This window comes from Sylvia atricapilla, chromosome 19 (genome assembly GCF_009819655.1).
Source record: "Sylvia atricapilla isolate bSylAtr1 chromosome 19, bSylAtr1.pri, whole genome shotgun sequence".
Taxonomy (NCBI): domain Eukaryota; kingdom Metazoa; phylum Chordata; class Aves; order Passeriformes; family Sylviidae; genus Sylvia; species Sylvia atricapilla.
Window position 1 is genome coordinate 9,336,709 of NC_089158.1, and position 24,247 is coordinate 9,360,955.

General features: G+C 49.5%; 1 protein-coding gene across 2 annotated transcripts; it reads left to right on the top strand.

Annotated features, from left to right (window-relative positions):
• The first annotated feature begins 3,886 nt into the window (after positions 1 to 3,886).
• On the top strand, positions 3,887 to 24,073 carry GSN (gelsolin). Of its 2 annotated transcripts, none has more exons than XM_066332920.1 (17): positions 3,887 to 3,904; positions 15,573 to 15,774; positions 16,295 to 16,449; positions 17,279 to 17,440; positions 17,627 to 17,776; positions 18,000 to 18,089; positions 18,971 to 19,103; positions 19,330 to 19,418; positions 19,737 to 19,952; positions 20,511 to 20,644; positions 21,125 to 21,215; positions 21,403 to 21,573; positions 22,191 to 22,365; positions 22,627 to 22,751; positions 22,918 to 22,995; positions 23,401 to 23,461; positions 23,692 to 24,073. In XM_066332920.1, exons 2-17 carry the CDS (start codon positions 15,582 to 15,584, stop codon positions 23,859 to 23,861), a joined length of 2,193 nt encoding a protein of 730 aa, XP_066189017.1. In that variant the 5' UTR covers positions 3,887 to 3,904; positions 15,573 to 15,581; the 3' UTR covers positions 23,862 to 24,073. The 2 variants fall into 2 exon arrangements, with proteins under 2 accessions (XP_066189017.1, XP_066189016.1); XM_066332919.1 differs by lacking the exon at positions 3,887 to 3,904 and adding an exon at positions 14,209 to 14,416.
• The last annotated feature ends 174 nt before the right edge of the window (positions 24,074 to 24,247 follow it).

Here is a 24,247-nt window from a genome sequence, read left to right on the forward strand (position 1 = left end):
CAAGAGAGAACAGCATCCAAATTTTCTGGTCACGTGAGCCTTGCTCTTGGGTTTATTTCTGTACCACAAACCCCAGGAAAAGTAAAGGCTCCCAGTTAATGCAGTTGATAGAAGGTTTGAGGATTTTCTTCTCTGCAAATAAATTACATAGAGGGGTTTATAGTATCTTCTTCCTTCTTTAGAATGCATCCTTAAAAATAAAATAAAAAATAATTATGAATAATATAAATAAAAAGAAAATAAATCTAAATATGATTAAATTAAACACCAGCATGGGATTGGATGGAATTTTTTTTATCTGCAGCCCTGTGGACAGCAGTAAGCAGGCCAGACTGTGAGAATTTAAAATGTCAGGCCACAAACAGTCCATAAAAGGCAGCTGAAGTCAGGTTTGTCTGTCTGTCTTGTTCCCCTGAACCCAAACTTCATCCTCTGGCTTTGCTCAAGTTTCTCTAGACAGGGGCAGAAGGGAGAAACACGGGATTTTTCAGGAACTATTTGAAATACACTTCAGTGGGAGTTGATCACGTAACACTGGATTGGTCACAGATGACTAACTGGTCTTTACTTGTATTTTATTTTTGAGTTGCCCAGTTCTCCTTTCATCTCGTACCATTTCAATTTTTTGGTGTCTGTGGAAGTGTTCCTGTGGTCAGTTGGTTTCTTTAGTTCCTTCTCTATCTTTTTTAGTTCCTTCATCTCATGTAAAATGGGCAGTCCAAGCCCACTGCAACTTCTCCAGCCTCAAAGCTTCAAATTAAACTGATTTATGACAGAAGGACATTTGGGCCAATGGTGATTCTGGTGTCAGCAGCTGCAGCTCAGCTGGATTCTTGCTGTCAGTATTTTGTGGGAATGGCAGTAGGGAATGCAAGTGTGCCCCTTTCCTCAGGAATTTCCACATCAATATTGAGGAATACTTCCAAACACATCCAGCAGTGAGCCTGCTTGATGGGGTCAGTGCTCACCACGACTTCTTTTATCCCAGCTAAAGATAAATCTGAGCTTTACTGACTTTATTTGACTTATTTTGGGGATCACCTTTCAGCTCTGATGCCTCAAGCATTCACAGTTTGAAACGTCCTTAGCAAGTAGCTTATATTTGAGCACAAAACCAAATGGTAGCGACAGAAATACCACCATCTGCTTTTCAAAGACATGCAAGTGCTGTGGTTTCCTGGCTGACACAGCGACATGCCCAGAGACCAGATCCTGACAGTGGGGAAAGAGTTGGTGAGTCAATTGTCTCCTGCACAAGGCAAGATTTGATCCTCGCAGAGCTGTTTCTGGATGGAAAGCAACCTCTGGAGCTGGCAGCAGCAGCCTGCAGGGGTTTGTGCTCCACTTCAGGGTGTTCCTAGCTGAAGGATTTTGCAGTGCCTCTCACAGGGCTCCCTGAAAACCTTTCTGCCCTCCTCATCAGTCACAGAGGTTCCCAAGGCTCTTCCTGCCATCAGGGAATCTCCTGGTTGTGCTCTGAGCGTGGGTGGTTCCACATCTCACCCCCTGCAGCCAGAGGTTGCTTCTTGAAAAGAAACTCCCTTTAAATGGTTCAGCATGCCCAGGTCACTTTTCTACCCTCAACAACACAACTGTAGCTGCATTTCCAGCTGAATCAGGGACCTAAAATTTCCATGGAAACATTACGACTTAGCGTCACAATTTACTTAAAGTAACTGAACACGGTGTTTTTAAAAGGCTAAGTCATTTTGTGTTAATGATATTTGATGGGCAGGGGAAGAATTTTTGGTTTAGCTGTGTGATGATGTTACAGATGCATGCTAGGATATGAACATGATGCAGAACACCAAGTAGATGAGTTATGGCAAGAGTATCTGTGTGATTGTGCCTCTTTGTAAAGCATGTTCCTGATTTGATGAAAGCTTTGCTCCTGCCCTGATTCTGCACAGTTCTCCCAGACTTCAGAATCGAAATGGCAGATGGTTTTTAGCCCACCTAAAATATTCTGGTTAATAATGTCCTCATGCACAAAGGCATGACAAAAAACTTCTTCAGTTACAGCCGTGACAGAGGAGAAATACCCACCACTGCCTTTATCAATAAGCATGCCATTGTTCCACACAATTCCAGCAGCCAGGGCAGGCATTGTTGGTGGCATAGAAACGTTTTTTTGTGAGAACCCACTGCAGGGTGGCACTGTCTCGGTACAGTGCTCCTCTCAGGGACACAAGGCAGTTCTCTGATTACATGTTGGAGAGAGCAAAAGGCAAACAACAGCTGTCTGTGGCCTGCCTGTCTTAGATTTACCACAACTCGCTGGTAGTGTCGAGGAAAAACTCCATAAAAATGCAAGAAGTTTGAAATTTCTGTTGTTTGTGAGTGCCTTTGGAGGTGTCTGACTGCCTCTCAGATGTGTTATGGCATAGGATGTTTCACAGAAAACTCTGCCTGGGAAATCGCTCTTAAGGATCATGTTCCTTTCTCAAACTTCAAACACAACAACCACGGGAGGGATTGCTCTGTGTGATATTCCCAAGCACAAGAGCCGTAAGGTCCGTGCCTTCCTGTGTGTACTTAACAACCTCCAAGTCACTTACTGCTACACCCAACTTCTTAGGAGCTGAAAAGGGCTATCTAAGTGATAATTATAACTTGTTCCCCGTGTCATCCCAATTTGTTCCCCAGATCTCCACTCACAGTGTGGCAGGGAAGGTGTTCTGAGGTACATTGTAGCTGGTGAGCATCAACCCTGGCCTTTGGGCGGCTCGGGGCCAAGAAGACATCCGGACACATTTATCTGTGTGGGCACACGGCCCGGAGCTCTGGCTGCAGGGACAGGGTGGCTATAAATAGGTGACAGGAAGGAGGAGGTCACTGGTGCCAGCAGTGCTGCCCTGCTCCTGGCAGGGTGTGCACAGACAGCTCCCAGCCCACAGGGATCACAGTGACATCCCACACTGTATCCCTCAGTGGTGTTTGACCAGTCATCCATGAACTACGGGTCACCTGTGCATGGGCTGTGTGTGGGCATACCAATAACCACGTGAAAATTACCGAGAAAAGCCATGAAATTCGTGTCACAAGACACGGAAACATTGTCTGGGATTGGAGAGAAGGGCGGGAGGGGCCGGGCCGTGCAGGGAATCGAGGGGCACGGCCAGTACCAGCATCGTGTGTGGGTCACTGCTGGGGGAACCTGTGCCAGGGTAACAGTGCCTGGGGTATTTGTGTACCTGTGCCCAGGTGAGCGGGATAACAGTGCTTGGGATACCCGTGCCCAGGTGTGCCAGGGGTACCTGTGCCCAGGGCTGCCTGTGCCCAGGTGAGCCGGGGGTAACAGTGCCCAGGGTACCTATGTCGGTGTACCCGTGCCCAGGTGAGCCGTGGGTAACAATGCCCGGGGTACCTGTGCCCAGGTGAGCCAGGGGTACCTGTGCCCAGGGTACCTGTGCCGGAGTACCCGTGCCCAGGTGAGCCAGGGGTAACGGTGCCCGGGATACCCGTGCCCAGGTGAGCCAGGGGTAACTGTGCCAGGGATACCCGTGCCCAGGTAAGCCAGGGGTAACTGTGCCGGGGATACCTGTGCCCAGGTGAGCCAGGGGTACCTGTGACCAGGGTACCTGTGCCCAGGGTACCTGTGCCCAGGGTACCTGTGCCGGAGTACCCGTGCCCAGGTGAGCCAGGGGTAACGGTGCCCGGGATACCCGTGCCCAGGTGAGCCAGGCGTACCCGTGCCCAGGGTACCTGTGCCGGAGTACCCGTGCCCAGGTGAGCCGTGCCGGGGTCTCGGTGCCCGTGTCCCCGTGTCCCCGCGGTCCCGCAGCCGCGCCCAGGGAGGCGGGCGGGCGGCGGGGCGGAGGCGGAGGAGCTCGGATCCCGCCCCTGGGGCTGCCCGGCGCTGCCCGGCCCCGCAGCCGCCTCTGCCCGCGAGTGCCAGCACCAGGTAGGGCCGGCAGCGGCTGCCGGGGCTTTCCCCGCTCCTCGGCGCACGGCCGGGCGGGGGGCTCGGGGGCTCGGGGGGACGGAGGGAGGGGGGCCGCCGTCCCGGATCCTGTCCCGGGCAGTTCCCTGCGGCATCTCCGGGGCTGTGCCGGGCTGTGCCGGGCTGTGCCGTGCGCTGCCGCCCGGAGCAGTGCCCGTCCCGCCGGGCAGGAGCGGCGGAGGAGCCCTCCGCAAACCCGGTGCGCCTCCGAACGCCGATGGAAGCAGTGCGAGCGGCGGTGGGAACGCTGGGGGCTTGTTTGTTTTGTTCTTTGCCTGGGGGAAGAATGTTTGAAAGCTCTGAATAGAAATTCAAAAAATGTAGACACTGAAAACATATTTAAAATGTTTCCTAGGAAGAGTGTTTAAAAAAAAGTTATGGGGATGACTTGTTTCAAGGAGGCCTCATTAGTAAGTAGATCCATCTTGGAATAAAACTGCTTTGAATGTTATTTGCTCTTGGATGTAAAAAACCCGACTTTGCTAACAAGGATGATACTAGCATTGTTTCCCCTTAAGTCTCTTGTTTTTCTTACTGATCATTACAATTTCCATTTTCCACTACCAACTCTGCATGATGCAAGTTTATCGGCAAGAAAAAACGTCCTTTATTTCCTTTGTGGGAGTAGAGCATGGCTCAGCTCAGGGTGTCCTGCTCTGGAGTCAGAGGGGTGGGGGTTCCTTCAATACCTCTCCTCCCCTGGGCTTCTCAAACTGTTTTACAGAATACCTCATAACATCCATCTGGAAAAACGAAGTGAAACCTGAGAGCTGAGGAATGGGTCTCTCCCAGGCTGTCACAGCTGGTTTCTCTTGGCCAGGAGGCAGTTTATCCCATAGTTTGTACCACGGAGAGGTGGGAGATGGAAGGAGATGTGCAGGAGCAGAGGGAAGCAGAAGTCAGCCCCGTTTAACATCTGCTCCGTGGGCTGGGTGCTGCTGGCTCCCTGCCCACCCCAGTGCCCAGCCTTGCTGTGCTTTCAGGCTCTGCTTGGCCTCCATCCTTCTCCAGAGTGGATAATGGGAATGCTGGCCTGTGCTCAGGCTCAGCCCGGGCTGTCAGTGTTCATCCCCACCATCACCAGGCTTGCTGCTGTGCTGGGAAGCCCAGATCCGTGGATTTCACTGGAATTCAGTGTGAAGACAGGGCTGGAGTTTTAGTTACACCTCGTTAGTGACATGGGTGGACGGTGAGAGGCTGAAATGTTACACGTTTAAAGACAGGGAGAGATTTTCCAGTGGTTGTTTGAGAGTTCAGCTGAGCTTCAGTGAGAGCTGAGTACCTCAGTGTCCCCAGAGGAATGACTCTGGCTCTTGGCAGAGTGGAGGCTTTCTCTGGCTGCATGAAATTCCAGTGCCATGGGGAAAACAGTGGGGAAATTGAACCAGCCATCAATCTGTGGCTGCTTCTGAATGTCCAAAGGGTGACAAAGCAGAAATGCTACTGCTGCTGCTGGTTTAGCTTGGATTTTACAGGCACAGATCCAACAGGTTGTGAATTTGTTCCTTTCAGCACCAAAGCAGGGATGGGAGCACTCTGCAGCCCAGGTCCATGGCTCTGATGTTACCAGAGGGGATTGCTGCCAGCTCTGGCTAAGAGGCTGCCTGATGTGCTCCAGTGCAGGGCAGGTTCTGTAATGATTTCTGTGATTCTGTGATTCAGCCACGTCCACGTTGGTGGTGTGGGCAGCAGTGTCACTGTCCCTGTGCCAGGGAAGGGCTTGGCATCTTCCTCTGGGACAAGGAGCAGCAGGTTCAGCTGCTTTCCCCCATCCCATATTCAGATAAAATAACTTTTTTTGTTGTTGTTTGGGTGTTTTATAGAATTCCGGTGGGAACCAAACCATTTTTAAAATAGCCCTGTGACGTATTGAGTGCTCAGGGTTTATATCTGCTTTCAGCTCCCTTACAAATACAAACTTTCCATTTTAATCCAGGCCCAGACATTAGTGGTGCTGCTGAGTGGCATGTATGGGAAAGAGGATTTTGGACAGAAATGTGCAGCTTCAACAAAATAACTATTTCTTTGTTTTGCTTTGGAACCTGGAGACCTAAAGAAACTTTTTTTTGTTCTTTAGTCTGAGGTGATCAAGTGCTGCAGCTTGGTTGCAGTAAAGCAGAACATGGTTAAACACAGATATGAAGTAGCTTGGGTACAGTAACTCCTGCCTAGAGAGAAGCTGCTGCTGTTGTTTTCTGATCCTTCCATGGCACTCAGGAATTATCATGTGAATAATCAAGTCCTGAGTGTGTCTCTGCCTCTGCTCGATTATTATCAATGTTTTTCCTGCAAAGGCAGGAGATTCTGGTGTGGACAATTTGTCTGTAACAAGCTGGGTATTATTTCTGATGGTTGCTGATAGTCTGATACTCTGGACCAGGTATTTGATATCCCTTCTAACAATTTCAGCTGAAAAGAAAATTGTATGTATTGATATTTCATATGTTCATTTCTAATCTCTTTTGGGGTTTTTTAAACCCAAGACTCAAAGGATGTCTTGTGCAGTGTTTTTCAGAGGTCACCGAGGGTTTGCTTTAGGAAGAAAACCCGAAGTTATCTTTTTTTTGTGAAGCTTTTGTGCAGCTCTTTGTGTACCTCTGTCACTTCATTTGTTCTGCTTCTCACAGCATTATTTCAAGCGTGTGTCTTTTCAGTCTCTTAATCATTAATTAATCACTTCAGACACTAAGAAGCCTAAGGGAATCGGAAAGAAACGCTCTGGATGATTAATTCTTTTCCCATAAAAGCACTAAACTTGCTGGAGCTCTCAGCTGTGAGCCACGCTGGAACTATTTTTGCTGTGACACAAGCTCCCTAGGTGGGGATAGCGCACAGCTCTTGAGCCGAAGGCTGGGGTTGGGCTCCTGGGGAAGTGTTTTGCTGCAGGAGGCTCCACGAAGCCGCCGGAGAAGGGAATGCAGGCGGAGACAGCCCCGGGGCACGGCAGAGCTGTCACGCTGGCTCAGCACTGTCTCACGGCAGATGTTTGCGCAGAGATGAGGATGGAAAAGTGCTCAGGCGGTTTCCCTCGGCTCTGTCCTCGTGACTTTGGCAGCCGGGACGTGTCTTGATCAGGGATTCTGTGAGGAGGAGAAAGGTAAATGAGGCGCCGCTGGGAGTGTCTGAGCACCGTGTGTGCACCAGGCCTGGATTTCAGAGATTTTCCCTCTGCCTCATCTCTGCTTTCCAGCAAGTCACAGGCGTTGGCAGATTTTCAATATTTACACTGCGTCCTACACCCTGATAGCAAATTGCACTAATGGCCGGGGCAGATTCATCCGGCCTTTTATCAGCTGTCAGACACGGCTGGGTGCCTGTGTTTGCCCTGCAGCGGGGTGTTCCTACCCTAAATCCAGCTGCCCTGCCCTGTGTGCCCCCGGCAGCAGGGAAACGCCGGGAATGTCTGTGTCCATCAGTGTGTGACGGGTGTTCCCGAGCTGCCTCTTACCGAGGCACTGATCAATCCCATCGGAGATGAAATCCGGTCAGACGGTGTCCATGCTCAGGAGTTCGCGCTGCTCAGGGAAGGAAAGTGCGGTCAGAGGAGTCGGGAAAGGCGGTAGCAGGCTGTCTCAGCAGGACGGCCGGGTATTTATCTCTGATTATCCGCTGCTGATGCGTCTGCAGGGTTAAACAGTGCTCTGACACGAGCGGAGTTAAGCAGAGCGCTGGGGTGCCTTGCAGTGCTGGGCTGGCTGGAAATGCCGGCTTGGGATGGTCCCCTCAGGGAGCCCGCTGTGCCGCTGCCATGGGAGGGGCTGGGTTGGTGTTCTGGGGGTCTCACACTGCCCTCTGGAGAGAGACTTTATTGCACTTCTTCGGTTTCCCCAGCGGTGCGGCTGGGCGTCAGCTGCGTTCTCAGTCTGGATGTTCCAGGCTGTCACGGTTTTGTGATCAAAACTTGGGATGGGATGGTGTCTGCATGGAAGGGTTACATGGTGGGGACTCGGAAGATTTATATATTATTTTCCTTTTGACTGTTTTAAAGCGTTCTTTTCTGACTATAGACTGTGGGTTTGGTCTTTTCTCCTTTTTTTTGTTCCTCATTCACCTCCCACTGAGAACCTGGAGAGCTGGAACCGATCTCAGCTGAGATCCCAGCACAACCGGAGTGGGAGAAACAACAGTTTGTCTGTGCTAGGGTAATCAGGCCGTGGGACACTGTCCAAACCCAAGGTTTAGACATATGTTCTTTACTCAGTGTTTCCACATGCAGCAAAAGTACAGCAACAATTCAAAACAGCATCTTTAAAACGCTGGAGGAAATGAATCATCCCGGGATCTCTCAAGATGGACGGAGGCTGCTGCAGGGAGCGCTGACACCGGGAGGACTTTCCCTTCTTTTGGTCTGTCTGCTGGACAATCCTGGTAGTTCCTCCTCAGCAAGGCCTGAATCCTGCCCAAAATGAAATAAAATGAAACTTTCTCCTGTTAATCACGTAGCTCGGAGGAGGAAGGGATGGTTTTGGCGTGTGTGTTTCCAGCATTGCCCTCTTGTGGCTGTGCCCGATGAGATGGGAGCTCCGGGCATTCCTGCTGCTCACTTTTGTTAATCCTGAGTGGCTTCGTGTCTTGTGGAGGTTTTTGACGTGGAAAGCTGAATTCTGTGTGGAGCTGATGGACTCCCACTGGTGACACCAGACCTGCCGTGCCCTGTCACTGTGGCATCAGCAAAATTCATTGATGTGCTTTTTACTCACTTACACTCAACCCTCGAGTGACAACGACTCCTAAGTCCTTTCACACCTTGCCTGGGCTGGTGCTGCAGGGGGAGTGCAAGGCCACGCTCCGTGCTTCCCTTCTGGGCTTGTTTTAGGCCACCTCTCCTGCTTTCCATCCTTTCTCTGGCAATAACGAATTGCTCTGTTCCTCTTTGTGTTACGGATCACAGATTGAACAACTTCTGTGCTGCAGAGGAATGTCTCAGCTTGTTCTCTGGGGAAGAAGAGTTTGCATAAGGTTGCAGATGATTTCCCCTGAACAGGCAGGACCTGGAGACTGGAGGAACAACATCTGGGTGATTTCCCTGCAGCTGACCACAGGCATGTTTTCACTGCCTCCCTCAACTTGTTCTGCCTGTCACCAGCAGCTCTCTCTCTGGGACATAATTTAGGGAGGTAGTCATATTTTAATGTGCTGGTTTATGTCTTATGTGTTACATAAGCACCCCTTCAATATTTTTTTCAGCGCTGAACAATGATTTGTGTTGGAGTGTAATTCAGGATTTATTTTTGCTCCCCAGTGAATGAAAGTGGTTGGTGGTTTCCACTGATGCAGACTTCCCTGTGCTGTGTGTGTTTGAGTGCATGATTCAGCTCTCACTTATGCTCAAGGCAGGGCTCTGGACCAGCTGATTGTATCAGCAGATTTCCCTGGGTGTGTTTCAAATGGCAGACATGTCTAATCTCCAAAGCTTTCTCCTCTGGAAGTAATATTCTCCCCAATTTACATCACTGCAACTGAGAGGAAACTCAGGTTTTGGTGCTGAAGTTTTCTGCCCGGGGTGCATGGGGCTGGAAGCTCTGTGTTTACCAAGTGGGCTGTGTTTAAAAGGTACAGAACCCAGAATAGAGCTGATGTGACTCATAGTGCAAACAAACAGCTGGAAAAAGTGAACAATACTCAAACCTTCTGGGCCTTCTAACTTGCTCAAGTGGTTCAGCAGGAATCTTAACAACTGTAAAAAACCCACTTCCCAGTTGCACAGCTAACGCTGGACTTCGTGTCCTGGACTCTTGATCTGAGTTAAGCAACTCAGTTTGAATATTTTTGAATTTGTGGCTTTTCTGTTAAGATGTAGCTGCAGGAAATGCCATTAACTGTGCTGCTCCTCGTACAGGGAGCTGAAATAGTTTGTGGAGTCACCGTGGCTGGGGAAGGGGGAGGCTCTCCCATGCCAGTTTTTTATTAAACCCAAATAACCTTTGTTTACTGGCTTCTTCAAGGCGTGGAAGGAAAGGGGTAGTGTTTAGTTTTGTATATATGTGAATTTAGGGCGGTCTGGAGACTGAAAGCTGAGCTAATCCATCACTTTAGATATTTTTCAGTGCCTGTCCCCTTGGTAACAAAGCTGAAGTCCTGCCAGAGTTATTTTCAATGGTTTACTGAAGAATTATTGATATTCTATACTGGTTTGGCAGGGAAGCTGAAGGAATAAACAAGTATTTCCATTTTCAGGGTGTGCTGTCATCCCTGTGGATCCTGTGCTGAACTTCCTCCGTGTTCAGCAGCGCCATGTCCTGAGTTTTGGATTGTCAGAACTCAAGTGATCCTGTGCCATTCCCTCTCACAAGCTTTGTAAATTCTTCAGAGTTTTTATGGGCCAGCAACAGATCATGATCAGAGAATAAAGAAATGGCTGTGTGGGTAGTCAGACAGTGAAGACTGTGTTCAAAGTGCACAAAGAGCTGAACCTGAAGCAAGCAAATAACTTTATTGGGTTTTTTTGTGTGTGTGATCTATTCAGTGGCCCTGTTTTAGACCTGGGGAATGTGCCCTTGCTGTTACTGTGGCAAATGTAACCTGTAGATTTCCTGGGACTGATCATGCCAGGAGGATTATACGCCTTGCAAAACAAGGATTTAGGGTTTTCCTGTTGTTGCAGCAGAAATACAGCGGTGATTTACCTCTTCTGACACTTGGTATGGGTGGTCTGCAATGCTGGGAGATAAGGGAGGCTGGCTTTGAGGACACATATTGTTATTTATTTGGAGCCGTTCATATTCTCCAGGCAACGTTTGGCAAATAAATAAAAGGAAAGAGGGAGTTAGTTGGGGTGGAAATTCAAATGTTTGCCCCCAGGGTACAATAAGGATTGGTGCACAAGGGGCATTTTTGCAGCATGACTGCAGTGTGGATACAGACTCCACTCAGATTTACTGTTCCCCTCATATTTAAGAAACTCAGTCTGTATTTGCAGGTTATTTTGATGTTCTGCAACTGTCATGCATTAGAATCAAAAATACAACCTTTGCCATGTAAAAAAGGCAGGACTTGGTCCAGCAGAGAGCAGCAGGTGGTTTGGATGCTCCGTGGTGAAATGTTGTGTTGGCTGCAGCCTTTCCTGTGTGGGTTCTGTTTATGCAGCAAATTGAGACAAATTATCTGAACCCATCACGAGCTGACGCCGGAGCTGCCAATGAGCACAACCACACGAGGATGTGGGCTACCCTTGTTTCTGTCTCATTTCATTCAGCCAAGCTTTCCTGAGCACCTCTGGGCAGGTGAGTCCTGACTGTATTTGTGGGTGTATTCCGGTGTGAATTGCCCCAAATTATTGCAAGTTAACCAGGCCTCACAAATATTGTGCTCATTTTTCTCTTGTTAGTGGGCATTACTGAATGAAATAAAGATTTCCTTTCTTTCCCTGCCGTGAGTATGGGGTGATACTATCTTGTAGAAAGTTACTTCAGCTCCATCATTAAGCTTTAGATGGTGGTAGGTGTGAAGACGTGAGAGTGTTATTTGATGTGGGGGAGCCACACATTAATTATACCCTGTAATGGATTTTGCAGGGTGATGAGGCAGAGTAAGAGATTCCAGGCTCAGTGTCCACAAGTTTTTCCTGAAGGGAACAGGACACTCCTCTCAGTATGGTTGTGCTGGGCAGAGCAGAACTGGGCAGAAACTGAGAGGAGAGTGAACACAAATGGCCACAGTCTGTCAGTCAGTGAGGGCAGAGGGATGGGGACTGATGAGGGGGAGGCACGGCCACAGGGATGAGTGAGCAGAGCACAAATGAAGAATTTAGGGAGGGAGGCAGTGAGAGCTGTTTGCTACAAGCTGCAGGGTGGAATAGCAAAGTGATTTGGGTTGGATGCCAGGAAAGACAGAAGCTGAGACAGGATCGGAAGCTGCAGCAGCAGTCAGGGCTTGCACAGCCCCACAGCAGGGTCAGGATTGCTGAGCACAGGGACTGGGGGTCTCTCTGCCTTTTCTGGCCTCCCCCCTGAGGCAAACAGCCTCGGGGAGATCACTGCCCACCTCCCTGGGCCAGCAGCTCCAGCTGCCCTTGCTCCGTGGGGCAGACACACACTTTGATCACTGTGTCACCCTCCGTGGTGGGTGCCAGGAGCAAATCCCGGGGCTGTTCCTGCAGGCCAGGCTCCATCCCAGTGCATTCCCAGGCTGGCCTGTCCTGTGGTGTGACTGCACATCTGGAGACCATAACAAACTTGTTGTCTTCCAACAGTTGCTCAAATCATTGGATTAATTCTCCTAAGTTCTTGTTTTCATCACGGTACGGCCAAGTGTCATTTAGCTGATCCATCTGCACTGAAATCCTCCATTCTAAGCCCTTTCCTTGTTTTCCTCAAGCAACTTTCCTTTGCATAAGACATTGGCTGTGCACAGCACCCTTTCTGGGACCAAGCTGGACACTTTTATTAACAGCAGCTTGAAAAGTGCCTGTTTTCCATGTCTCCATTGGGACACTCTTTCCAGTAGGGCCCTGGCGATGTCAGCTGGCAAATGCCCTCAGAACAGTGTCCAGAGCAAACATTTCTGGGGCTTGATTTAACAATGCAACACTTGCTGCCAGCAGCAATAACCCAAACCAGCTGTTGGGGTAGATTTACACCTATTCCCTCCAGGAATGCCTCAGATTAATTCATTTTATGAAAGAAGACTATAATATACAATTTGTGCACTGTAGCACTCTTTCCAGTTTTTTTCCTGTATTTACTTATTGCAGCTCATTGGCAATGCAAGCTTGGACCTACAAAATGCCAAATCAATTAGAAGACTAAATAAATGTTTCTTCAAAAATACTGTATCTGCATATATCTGCAGATTACAACATCCTACAGTGGGATGTTAACAAAGAAGATTATCCTGGGTCTTTGTGCCTTCAGTCCGTGAGATTTGCCCAGTTGTGGCACTATACAGGTATTTATTTAGTAATAAAAAGTCCAGAGTATTTTTCCATTTGGAAAGGACCCATCTCTTTCTAATGTTATGTAACCAAGTCATTTTGGTTTGGGTTTGCTGGAGCTGCCAAAGCCTTTCACAGCTGCCTTCCTTGGAGTCAAGGTTCCAACATGTTTTTCACTGAGACTTGGACCTCTGACACTCTGAACTTCCTTCACAGAGATCAGAAATACCAGCAGGACTAGCACATTGTTTTTATTGTCTGTTTCAGTTTGAGACTTTCCAGTGAAATTTTCAAAGGTACCTTGCCAAGGTGACATTTCAAGTTAAAATGCATCAGCTTGGACAAAGAGAGCAGCAGGGTGTTCTCAAGAGAGAGGGAAAAAAAATACCCTCATGGAGAGTGGAGAAAGCACAAAGCAGGGTCTGCTCTTTCCTTCGTGGAAGTTTTGCTGTGGAGTTTTATGTGTGGAGGGTTTGGGCCCTTAGTTAAGAATCTTTGGAGAGATTCTGGCCGTGGCAAGCTCAGCCTGTCAGGAATTCTCCGCTGGGTGTGTTGAGAGCAAAAGTGCCCAGCAGCACAACTCCACATTGTGTGGCTGCTCCGTTCCTGAGGGCCACAGGGAAAGGTCCCTGCACAGTTCACTCTCTGCAAACACTTGGAAAACGTGATGGATGAACTTGCTGCAGTGCGGGAAGGCTGGAAGAATAATCTCTTTATTGCTGGCAGATCGTTGGGGTGCTACAATCAGCCCCGCTGTAATTCCTTTGGGCCGAGTAGGTTTGATGGCTGTTGTGTTCCTGTCACAGGGTGTTGCTACACCCTCAGAAATACTTGGTTGTGAAACTATTGGATTACTGAATGAGCTTTTGTTTTGCCACCTAGGAGACTCTGAATGCTCTGTTGTGAGCCCGGGAGCTGAAATCCATCAGTGCATCCCCAAACCCTCCCCAGTTGTTACTGGCAGTGGCTGTGTCGCTCATTCAGGTGCGAAGAGGGAGCTGAATTCTGCTCCTCTGACAAATTCAGGGAGCTGAGGGTGCTCAGCTTGCTCAGCTGAATCCTTGTCTTCCCCAAAATCTCTTTCCCCGCGTCCGCTGCCAGCTGGAGCCGCCGCGCTGTTCCTCTGCGTCTCATCATCTTTGCAGCTCCCAGCCGAAGTCTCCGAGTTTCTCCCTGTGCGGGGACGTTTGGCCCGGGTGACCCCGAGCGCGCTGTGGGTAATGGATCACACATTGTGTGCGCTGCCGGGCTCCGGGACAGGCTGCAGGAGGGATTTGGGATTCTGTAGGGAGGATTCCAGCAGGATTGTTTGCACAAACGCGTTACGCCCCTGTGCTGCCGAGGGGGTGGGTGTGTTTGTCCCCGATAAAAGATTGCCTTCTGCCCTTCATCTTCCCCAGCAGCCAGAGGAGCTGGGACTCCCCACACCTCTGCAGGGGAAGGGAGAAGCCCGTTTGCTCCTAGAAATGGGCAGAAAGCGCTTCAATTACCTTTTCCTCGCCATTTTCTGCACAATGGCTCTGAAGCTGAACTGTGTCAGCTCCATGTCTGTGGCAGGGTTTGGATTTGTTGTCACAGCAGCTGTTGTGCTTTCAGCTGTGGTAAGTGATGAACATCACAATTAAACACTGATAACCTGCTGGTTCCAGCTGCTTACAGGAGCCCCTCGGCTTTAACTCTTTGTCAGGGTTTTGTCCAGTTTTCGTGGGAGTTTGGGAGGATTCAGGCTGACTGGAATCGTGATGATAAAGCTCATTCTTTTCCCTCTTTGATATCTGATTTCAGCTTAGGAATCACTTCGATACCTAACTTGCTATTTTGCTTTCTAGTTTGTAACATCCTTTATTTCTGCCTTGAAAACTGAGCATATTTTACTTTTGTCCATCAGCTGCTGTGAAAATCTTCTTTGTCAAAGTACTGAATGCTTCTAATGTAATATTTTCTTCTAATGTAATGTTTTCTTCCCTTTTACCTGATAGCACTCAAAGGTATGATGTGATCGATGGACTGACTTCATTGCCAATACACCAGAAATGTTTTATTTATATAAATGTTATAATCCTTTCAGAATTAGCAAAGTGAATTCTTTTATAAGAGAGGAAAGTGTTCATTATGTTTGTTAAAAAAAAAGGATATTGCACCGTGTTGGTATATTGCATAAGTATGGCAATAAACATATTAAACCAAAATTGCAATGTCCTTAGGACAGGATGTTGTGTAAATTAATGTAATTCCTACAAGGGAGCAGTTAAAGTAACAGGTCAGAACAGAAGAGCTTTAAAAAACCTGTTAATTACCTGAATATTCAATGATACTCACAGCATTTCCCATTTGGTTTTAGAAAACCTGTAAATCATGTTTGTGCAGGTTGTACAACATGTGGAGTTAAGAGGGTTTTCTTTCCAACAGCCTGGAATGTCAAGCTTCACTTATGTACCACACTGAAAAGTTATAAATTAGTAAGGAAAATACAGAGATTAAAATCCAGAAAGACAACAGAGTGTAGAAGAGGATAAGCCAGGAATAAATCAGGAAGTAGAGGTGATAATTAACAGTGATCAATGGAGAGGGATTCTTTCCACACATATCCTTATGTTTTCCTCTCCTTCAAAACTCAGTGCAGGAGAGAAAAAGGAAACTTTGCACTTTTTAACTTTCCACTTTTTGCCTGGCACAACAAGTTCAGAGAAGAGAAGCAATTTCATTTCAATACTTCCTTGTGTCCTGCACACTGATCAGCCTCTGTCTCACCCCCAGCCTGTCAGCATGGTGGAACACGCCGAGTTCTTGAAGGCTGGGAAAGAGCCCGGCCTTCAGATCTGGAGGGTCGAGAAATTTGATTTGGTCCCTGTGCCAAAAAACCTGTATGGAGATTTCTTCACGGGGGATTCCTACCTGGTGCTGAACACCATCAAGCAGCGCAGCGGGAACCTCCAGTACGACCTGCACTTCTGGTTGGGTGAGTGCTGGGAGTGGCCCTGCAGAGCTGGAGTGACCCTGAGCCTCTCTGCCCCAGCCACGGCCAGTGAATGTTACCCAAGGAAGCAAAAATGCAGTTCTGGGTGTAAATAGCCCTACTCGTGTCAGATATTTGTGCATGGTCTGTGCAATAGAGAGTACAGCCACCTCTATCCTAAAAGCAGCTTTTGCTGGGCGATAGGACAGGTAAGTCTCTGTTCTGCAGAGGTTCAGTGGGTAGACAAGATCTCAGGGGGAAGGTCTGGCTGAAATCCTTTCTGCCTGAAAAGAGGGAGGTCAGGTGTGTTCCTCCTGAGCAGGGAGTGGGATTTTTCCCTCTCCTAACTGCCCTCTGCAGTCCCTGTCACAGAGTGCCGTGCCAAGGCTTTCCCCACAGCCTGCAAACCCCAGGCTCTTTGACCATATCCCAGTGAAACCTGCTTCCTCCCCGTGTGTCTGCACAGCTGGCTGCAGAGGCAGACCCTGCATTCCCTCCCAGTGTTTGTCTCTCCGTGTTTCAGGTGATGAAAGCTCTCAGGATGAGCGCGGGGCTGCTGCCATCTTCACGGTGCAGATGGATGAGCACCTGCAGGGAAAGGCTGTGCAGCACCGCGAGGTGCAGGGCCACGAGTCCCCCACCTTCCTGGGCTACTTCAAATCGGGCATCAAATACAAGGTGGGTGACAACTGCCCCGAGTCTGCGAGAAATGGCATCCTGCCAATTCCCTGGAGAGTGAGAATTGCCCTTTTTCCAGTTGCTTAAAACTCATTCTCAGCCAGATGTTTTCAATGAGTCGCAACTGCACAGGGTGGAGAACAGCAGATCCCGGTGGGAGAGATTTGGCTGAATTAATAATACACAAGGAAAGCCCCAGAAAATTTTAGGAATCAAGGTTTTGTTTTTCTTCGAGAGGCAGAGGAAAGAGCAGTCCCAAGGCACCTGGAATGAATTTAAGAAGCAGCAAAGTTAATGGGAAACGCCTACCCAGGAGATTTGATTTCTCCCCACTTGCATAACAGTTTGACCTTGCAGTCTCTGTGCTTAGCCCACCCTCCCAGCATGTGCAATGTTTTGGTAAGGGAGATGAGCAGTAGTGGGAGTTACTCCTCCCTGCCATCACAATAAACTGGGATAGAAGTGAAAACACGCAGTCAAGCAGTTGTGTCTGTTAGGAATCCAAAGGCACGAGGAAAGTGATATCAGGTCACATGCTTGCAAAGTGCTCACATTTCCTCATGTCTGAGACTTTCCTGATCCTTCTGATTTGTTTATTTCCCACTCACTTGTTGTTACTTTCATTCGTTTAAACTTAGTTGTGCTTTTTTTGAGGGTAACCGACGTGGGTCCTGTTGCCTGCATTGATAAATCATTCCCAGTGTCTATCAGCAGAGAAAGTGAATCCTGAGCTTGGGATAATTTCTGGTGGACAGGACAGTTATACACATGGGAACACACTCTTCCCCCCAGTCCTGGTGTGAATCTTTGCTCCTGTGTTTCCCCCCAGGCTGGTGGTGTGGCTTCTGGCTTCAGACACGTGGTTCCCAACGAGGTCACTGTGCAGAGGCTGCTGCAGGTCAAAGGCAGGCGAACAGTCCGGGCCACGGAGGTCCCTGTCAGCTGGGACAGCTTCAACACAGGGGACTGCTTCATCCTGGACCTGGGCAGTGTGAGTACCACATCACAGGCGGCCGTGGCACAATTCAGGGGCAGGAGGTGTCTGACACTTCACAAAAGGTTTTTCTCCGCGCGCTCTGCTGGAGCCATCTCAGTGCTGACACACTGTCACTGTCCAATCCCAGCTGAGTCCTGCGTGGTGTTGTCATGCTCTGACACGACTTTCTCCTTCCCCCAGAACATCTTCCAGTGGTGTGGCTCCAAGAGCAACCGGCAGGAGCGGCTCAAGGCCACGGTGCTGGCCAAGGGCATCCGCGACAACGAGCGCAACGGGCGCGCCAAGGTCTTCGTGTCAGAGGAGGGATCCGAGCGCGAGGAAATGCTCCAGGTGCTTCTCTTGGTCCCTTTGTCTGGCCTGGATGGGAATGTGCTGTGTGGAGGGTGGGTGGTGTAAAAAGCTCGGTGCAGACCTGCTCCTCTGCCCCGCTGGGGTATCACAGGGAATTGACATGATTGATCTGGAGTTCTCTTCTACTCGTTCTCTTGGGTGGAGCACCTGGGAAGGAAGATCCTCTTGGACTGGTTGGTAATGAGTTTTCTCTCCCTGACAGGTCCTGGGACCAAAGCCCAGCTTGCCAGAAGGAGTTTCTGACGAGACCAAAACCGACACAGCCAACAGGAAGTTGGCTAAGCTCTACAAGGTGATGAGGAACCCTGACATAACTCTGGGGAGAATGGGGTGATCCTTGTGAAATCAGAGGGAGGTGTAATATGAGCTGCAGTGAGCTGCTCTGAGTCCTACTCCTGCCTCACTCTGCTTCTTAACAAGTTTTGTGTATGAATCTTGGTTTCTTACACTGCATGTCGTGGACTTTCTGTTGTGTTTGTCACCACTTCTGACTGTAGTGACAGTTGGGACTGGAGGAATTTTTGAGAGAAAGGTGGAGTGTGAAACAAAGAGGGGAAAAGGGAGTTTTCCTCTGTGCTGTCAGGCATTGTGTTAGGAAGGTGAGAGGAAAGAACTAGAAACAGTGAGCCCAAGAAGCAGGACTTGCCCCTTTCTAACACCCACATGAAGCCATGACTTAGAAGGCATCAGCTGTGTGAGTGGAAGATAGTGTCCAAGACTTTTTTGGGGGAATCTTCTCTCAGCAGCCTCTGGTATCCATGGGGTAAATATCTGCTAGGATGGTTTGTTAGGTGGCACTTTATACATTTGTCAGTAGAGGAAATCAGATTTTTAACCCCACTTGATACAGGGAGGCTGTATCAAGTTACCCTCCAGTCCCTGTGTGCAGTTTTCTGATTTAGAAGATATTTCCTTTGCACTGAGATTTCCCATTTTGGAGCAATCTCTCCTTGGTCCCAGCAGTATCTGCTTTGCTAGAAATACTTGAAATCTTCAGAGTAAGTGTTATGTTTTTGCCATTCTGTTGCTGTGTCAGAGGTATCCTGTTTGAAAACAATAGTGCCTGCAGCAGCCAGTGCATTCAAATGGATTTCCCTTCCTCTCCCTGAGTTCTGAAGGGAGCAGGAGAGGGCAGGGTGTGCCCTGTGTGACCTCTGTGCTGTGCTGTCACAGGTCTCCAACGGGGCTGGGAACATGGCAGTGTCCCTGGTGGCAGATGAGAACCCCTTCTCCCAGGCAGCCCTGAGTACAGATGACTGCTTCATCCTGGACCATGGCACAGATGGAAAGATCTTTGTTTGGAAAGGTACCTGAGAGAACCAGGGGGAAAAGAATTAATATCATAAACAGCAGAGCAGTTGTTCTCTCTCAGCCACCACAACAGGCACAAGAGAGATGGAACAATGGTCGTTTATTATTTGGCATAATTTATCTGGAAGGCTGGGCCCTTCTACTTTTGCGAAAGGTACCTGGGACAGTTTCTTCTCTGGGTAAAAAAACCCTGACCCCCTTTCTCTCTATTTTCATTAAAGGCAAAGGTGCCAACTCTGAAGAGAAGAAGGCAGCACTGAAAACAGCCTCAGAGTTCATTGACAAGATGGGTTATCCCAAACACACCCAGGTAAGGACGTGTGGCAGCCCTGAGCACTGGGGTCCCTTTTCTGCCACATGAGCCAGGGACTGTGGAGTATGAGTGGCTCAGGTGACATGTCCCTGTCAGTCTTTCAAGTCTACTGTGGTGGAGATCTGCTCTGTTTTGGGAGGTTCTTCAGTGCTGCTTCTGGGCTAAAGCAGCATTTACCACAGCACAGCTGAAAGTAAAGTTTCTTCCTCTCAAATACTCTTTTGCCTTTCCCATGACCTCTCCTAAGAATGAAAAAGAGGAGTAAATAAACCTGCAGTTCTTAGGGAGATGGTTCTAAAAGCTCGTTTCTTTCAGATCCAAGTCCTCCCTGAGAGTGGTGAGACACCTTTGTTCAAGCAATTCTTCAAGAACTGGCGGGACAGGGACCAGACAGACGGGCTGGGGCAGCCCCACGTTTCTGGCCACGTGGCCAAGATTGAGCAGGTGCCCTTCGACGCGGCCACCCTGCACAGCTCCAAGGCCATGGCTGCCCAGCACGGCATGGAGGATGATGGCTCCGGCAAGAAACAGGTCAGTGCTGGCACAATCCCTCTGGGAATGGGCTCCAAACTTCTCTTTGCTCCTTGATGGCGTCGCTGCAGGAGCGGCGTGACAAATGGAGGCCAGAGAGTCATCCACGTAGGTCTTGTAACTACTGGGGAAATTCTCAGAGCAGAAATAGCAGAGGGTCTTGAAAGCCCTGCAAAAGGGTGGAATTCATTCTGGCTCCATAATTTCCCAGCACTGTGGACATGGCTTTATTCCTCCTCCCCCTGGTTATTTATTCTCCCTGTCCCGCGTGTGAGTGGGGCTCCTGGGTGATGACTTTGAGCACAGAACAGGGGCAGAGCTGGGCTTGAACGGGCTGGGCGCTGTCCAGAAGCCCCAAACAGCGGCCCCGGCCGAGGTTTGGCTGTTGGAAAAGCCCCAAAGCTCCGTCGGGGACCAGCCGGGGGAGAGGACGGGAATTGTCCCGTCAGGACCCGGCAGAGGGCGCGGCAGCACCGCCAGCTCCGGGATGCGGAATTTGGGGATAACGCGGGCCGGGAATGGGCTCGCTCCGCAGCGCCTCTGCTCCTCTCCCGCCAGATCTGGAGGATAGAAGGCTCCGAGAAGGTGCCGGTGGACCCCGCCACGTACGGGCAGTTCTACGGCGGGGACAGCTACATCATCCTGTACGATTACCAGCACGACGGGAAGCGGGGACAGATCATTTACACCTGGTACGGGACTCCTGCCGCAAGTCGGGAAACGCTGGGGCTGCGTGGGGCTGCCACTCGGAAAATCGATCACTGCTGGTTCCCGCTTTCAGAGGCTCTTTGGGGGATAAAGTTTCACCCTTATGGATAACTTTTCCTTGCAAACAAAATAGCAGAGGTCTAGGATGTTTCATTCGAAGTGGAACAATGGAGGGAATTACTATGAGCGCTTTTTTTTTTTTTTTTCCATTTCCCCCCCACCCCTGGTTATTGCTCGCTTCTTTGGATCAAGCTCTGCTTATCTTGGAAAATGCTGCTTATCTAGGAAATGTTCTTATCTCTCCCTGTACTTGCTGTGCTACAATAGAGGATAAGGAATTTCTCCTTTGTGTGGAATGAAGTGCTGCAGGGATTCTGTAACACAGGGTTTCCTTACCTCCTCTTGATCTCTGTGTGTGTGGGGAAAGGCTGAGGATAAAGCTGGGATTTGGCCTTGTTCTCCAGGCAGGGCGCCGACTCCACGCAGGATGAGATTGCAACCTCTGCATTCCTCACGGTGCAGCTGGATGAGGAGCTGGGAGGCAGCCCCGTGCAGGTAAAGAGACCCAGCAGAAACCAGCCCCAACACTGGGGAATAAAGAATATATATATATATATATATATATATTAAACACCTGGCCCAGCTGGGTGCTCTGTGAATATTCCAGCTCGACGGAGAGTTATAAAAGCCATTTCTGGTTAGTCTTGTCTCAAAACTGACAGCAAGTTCCTTTTTTCTTCAGAAACGAGTAGTGCAAGGGAAGGAGCCCCCTCACCTGATGAGCATGTTTGGTGGGAAGCCCTTGGTTGTCTACAAGGGTGGAACCTCGAGGGAAGGAGGGCAGACTGCCCCTGCGGCAACGCGGCTGTTCCAGGTCCGCTCCAGCACCTCGGGGGCCACCCGAGCAGTGGAGGTACGTGCAGGGACATCAGCCCTGGTGCTGTGTGTGCAGCCCGTGGTGGGGACATCACCCAGCGAAGAGTTCAGTGCCTCTGTGGAAGAGGAGCTTGGGGCAGGACGCAGGTTCAGAGCCCCTCTGGTCGGGGAGAAAATGCACACACAGACGTCTCTGTGCAGCAACAGAGGGGAGATTAAATCCTGGGGAGGAGAGGGCAGTGTTTATGCCTGCAGGGACGTCCCAAGTTTCCAGCTTCAAGAGGCTTCTTGTTAACACAGAGGAGTTGATGTTAATGGCTGATCATTGTTGGTAGCAGGGGCTGCTCTGCCATGGGCTCCCCAGTGAGCTCCTAAATCTCCTGCCATAAGCACCAGGACTGGCACGATGACAGCCAGGCTAAGTCATGTGTGCCTGTAATCATACACTGCAACAGTTATTTACTCTTCCCATGTGGAAAATCTAACTCATCACTTGGATACAGAGAATGTACAACACATCTGACACCCTTACATGCTCATATGGAAAACCTTGTTTGCAGTTTATTCAACTGTAGGTTCTGGTTTGATTTTAAAATAACAGGCTCTGTGTAGAGGATGGGTACATCTGACACCTGCAGTATTCCTTCTTTTCAGCTGGATCCTGCAGCCAGTCAGCTGAACTCCAACGATGTCTTTGTCCTGAAAACTCCCTCTGCTGCCTACCTGTGGGTTGGCCAAGGAGCCAGCAACGCTGAGAAATCAGGAGCACAGGAGCTGCTGAAGATCCTGGGAGCTCGCCCAGTACAGGTTGCTGAGGGCAAAGAGCCAGGTGAGGGGGTTCACAGTGGATCTGCCATCATTTCTGTGTTAGCTGCACATCCTCAGCAATTATTTCATGGATATTTTGTCTCCCAGAATAAGAAGATGTGGACATGGGCAAGAGGGGCTTCTCTGGGGTATTTTCACTGTTTAACAGCGCTCCCATGGGGGACTTTCTGAGCCAGAGGAACGCTTCAATCCCTGCCCAAACCATCCCCTGGTGTGTGTCCCGTGGCCAGGAGAAGCAGCAGCCTGTGTTTGTGTTTTGCAGACAGTTTCTGGGCAGCCCTGGGGGGCAAAGCCCCGTACCGCACCTCGCCGCGCCTCAAGGACAAGAAGATGGACGCCCACCCTCCACGCCTCTTCGCCTGCTCCAACAAGAGTGGGCGCTTCACCGTGAGTGTCTGGGGCTTCTCCAGCATCCACCTGGCAGGGCTGGGAGAGCCCAGGCTGCTCTGGGCCCTCCAGCAGCACTGACACCTCATCTTTCTTGCTGTGGTTTGTCCTGTGCGGATAAAGCCCTGCTTGAAGCCTGGGCTCATTTTGACCCTCTGTTTTGCAGATTGAAGAAGTTCCTGGAGATCTGACTCAGGATGACCTTGCCACGGATGATGTGATGCTCCTGGACACATGGGATCAGGTATGTCACGTTTACAGGGGGGCAGGAGGAGCAAAGAATAGGCACAGATTGGCTCCAGATCGAGACCTGAACCACAATAGCCAGAGGTGCTGTTGTACTACAGATTCTGCACAAATCAGCCATAAGGCAACTCAGAGATGACTTTTGATGTTTTTCAAACATCTGCTACCTTCCCCTGATATTAAGCTAGTGTAGAATTTGTTCAAGGGTCTACAGTTCATGTAGATAAAGTGCATTCAAAAAACTTCCCATTATTGACCAATAGACCTTTGGTCAACAACCCAGGCACCCCAACACGAGGATTTTCTGGTTTGTGTCACACTCTGTTCACTGAGGCCTCATCTAAATTATCCCTTCATAAAGAGAATGATTGTTGCGGAATTAATTAATATTTTTTATCTTTAGGTCTTTGTATGGATTGGGAAAGATGCCCAAGAAGAAGAAAAGACCGAGGCACTCAAGTCTGGTAATGTCACATTTTCCTCTCTGCACTCTCCCTTTCTCATTTCCCCACTGTGTGATCGTGACTCACGCGATTTATCTTCTGCCAGGCATAGATAAAACCATAGGGTGCAAGCTTTCAGTGGGTGTTTTTGTTCAAATGGCCAGTGTGCAGCTGCCCCTCTGGGGGCCATTTAGGCCCAGCTGAGCCCCTGCAGGCCTGGTGCTCAGCGAGGTGTGTCCCTGTGTCCCCAGCCAAGCGCTACATTGACACAGACCCGTCCACGCGGGACAAGAGGACCCCGGTGACCATTGTCAAACAGGGCTTTGAGCCTCCCACCTTCTCTGGCTGGTTCCTGGGCTGGGATGATGACTACTGGGCAGTGGATCCCCTGCAGAGAGCAATGGCTGATGTGCATGTGTGAGGAGCGTTTGAAACAGAGAAACTTCAGTGCCTTCAACGCCTTCGAGAGCTCCTTCCTCCTGCAGGATGTATGTTAACGAGGGAATGATGTTAATAGCCAATTAGCTGTGCAATAATTTCCGAAAACAATCGTGACCAGTCGTTTGACCCTACTCCTTGCTTTGATTATATTTAATACAATAAAGCTTGTATGAAATATGGGAAGAACAGAAATGGTGGGCTTTGTTACGAAGAAGGAAATATTAAAGAGCAGCTGTGGATCCCATGTTTGAACACACCTTAGAAACCAAAACATTCTTTGTGCCATGTACTTTTTACTAAAAGGTTACAGAGGTGATTTTGAGGAGTTTAGGGCTGCTTTGCTTTCCCCTCTTCAGAATTATATGC

Bases quoted from the DNA above. Each gene is read 5' to 3' on its own strand.
- GSN (XM_066332919.1), top strand. From the start codon at position 14,282: ATGGGCAGAAAGCGCTTCAATTACCTTTTCCTCGCCATTTTCTGCACA. The intron at 14,417-15,572 runs GTAAGTGATGAA...TCTCACCCCCAG, and splicing joins CTGTTGTGCTTTCAGCTGTG to CCTGTCAGCATGGTGGAACA. The intron at 22,752-22,917 runs GTGAGTGTCTGG...TCTGTTTTGCAG, and splicing joins ACAAGAGTGGGCGCTTCACC to ATTGAAGAAGTTCCTGGAGA.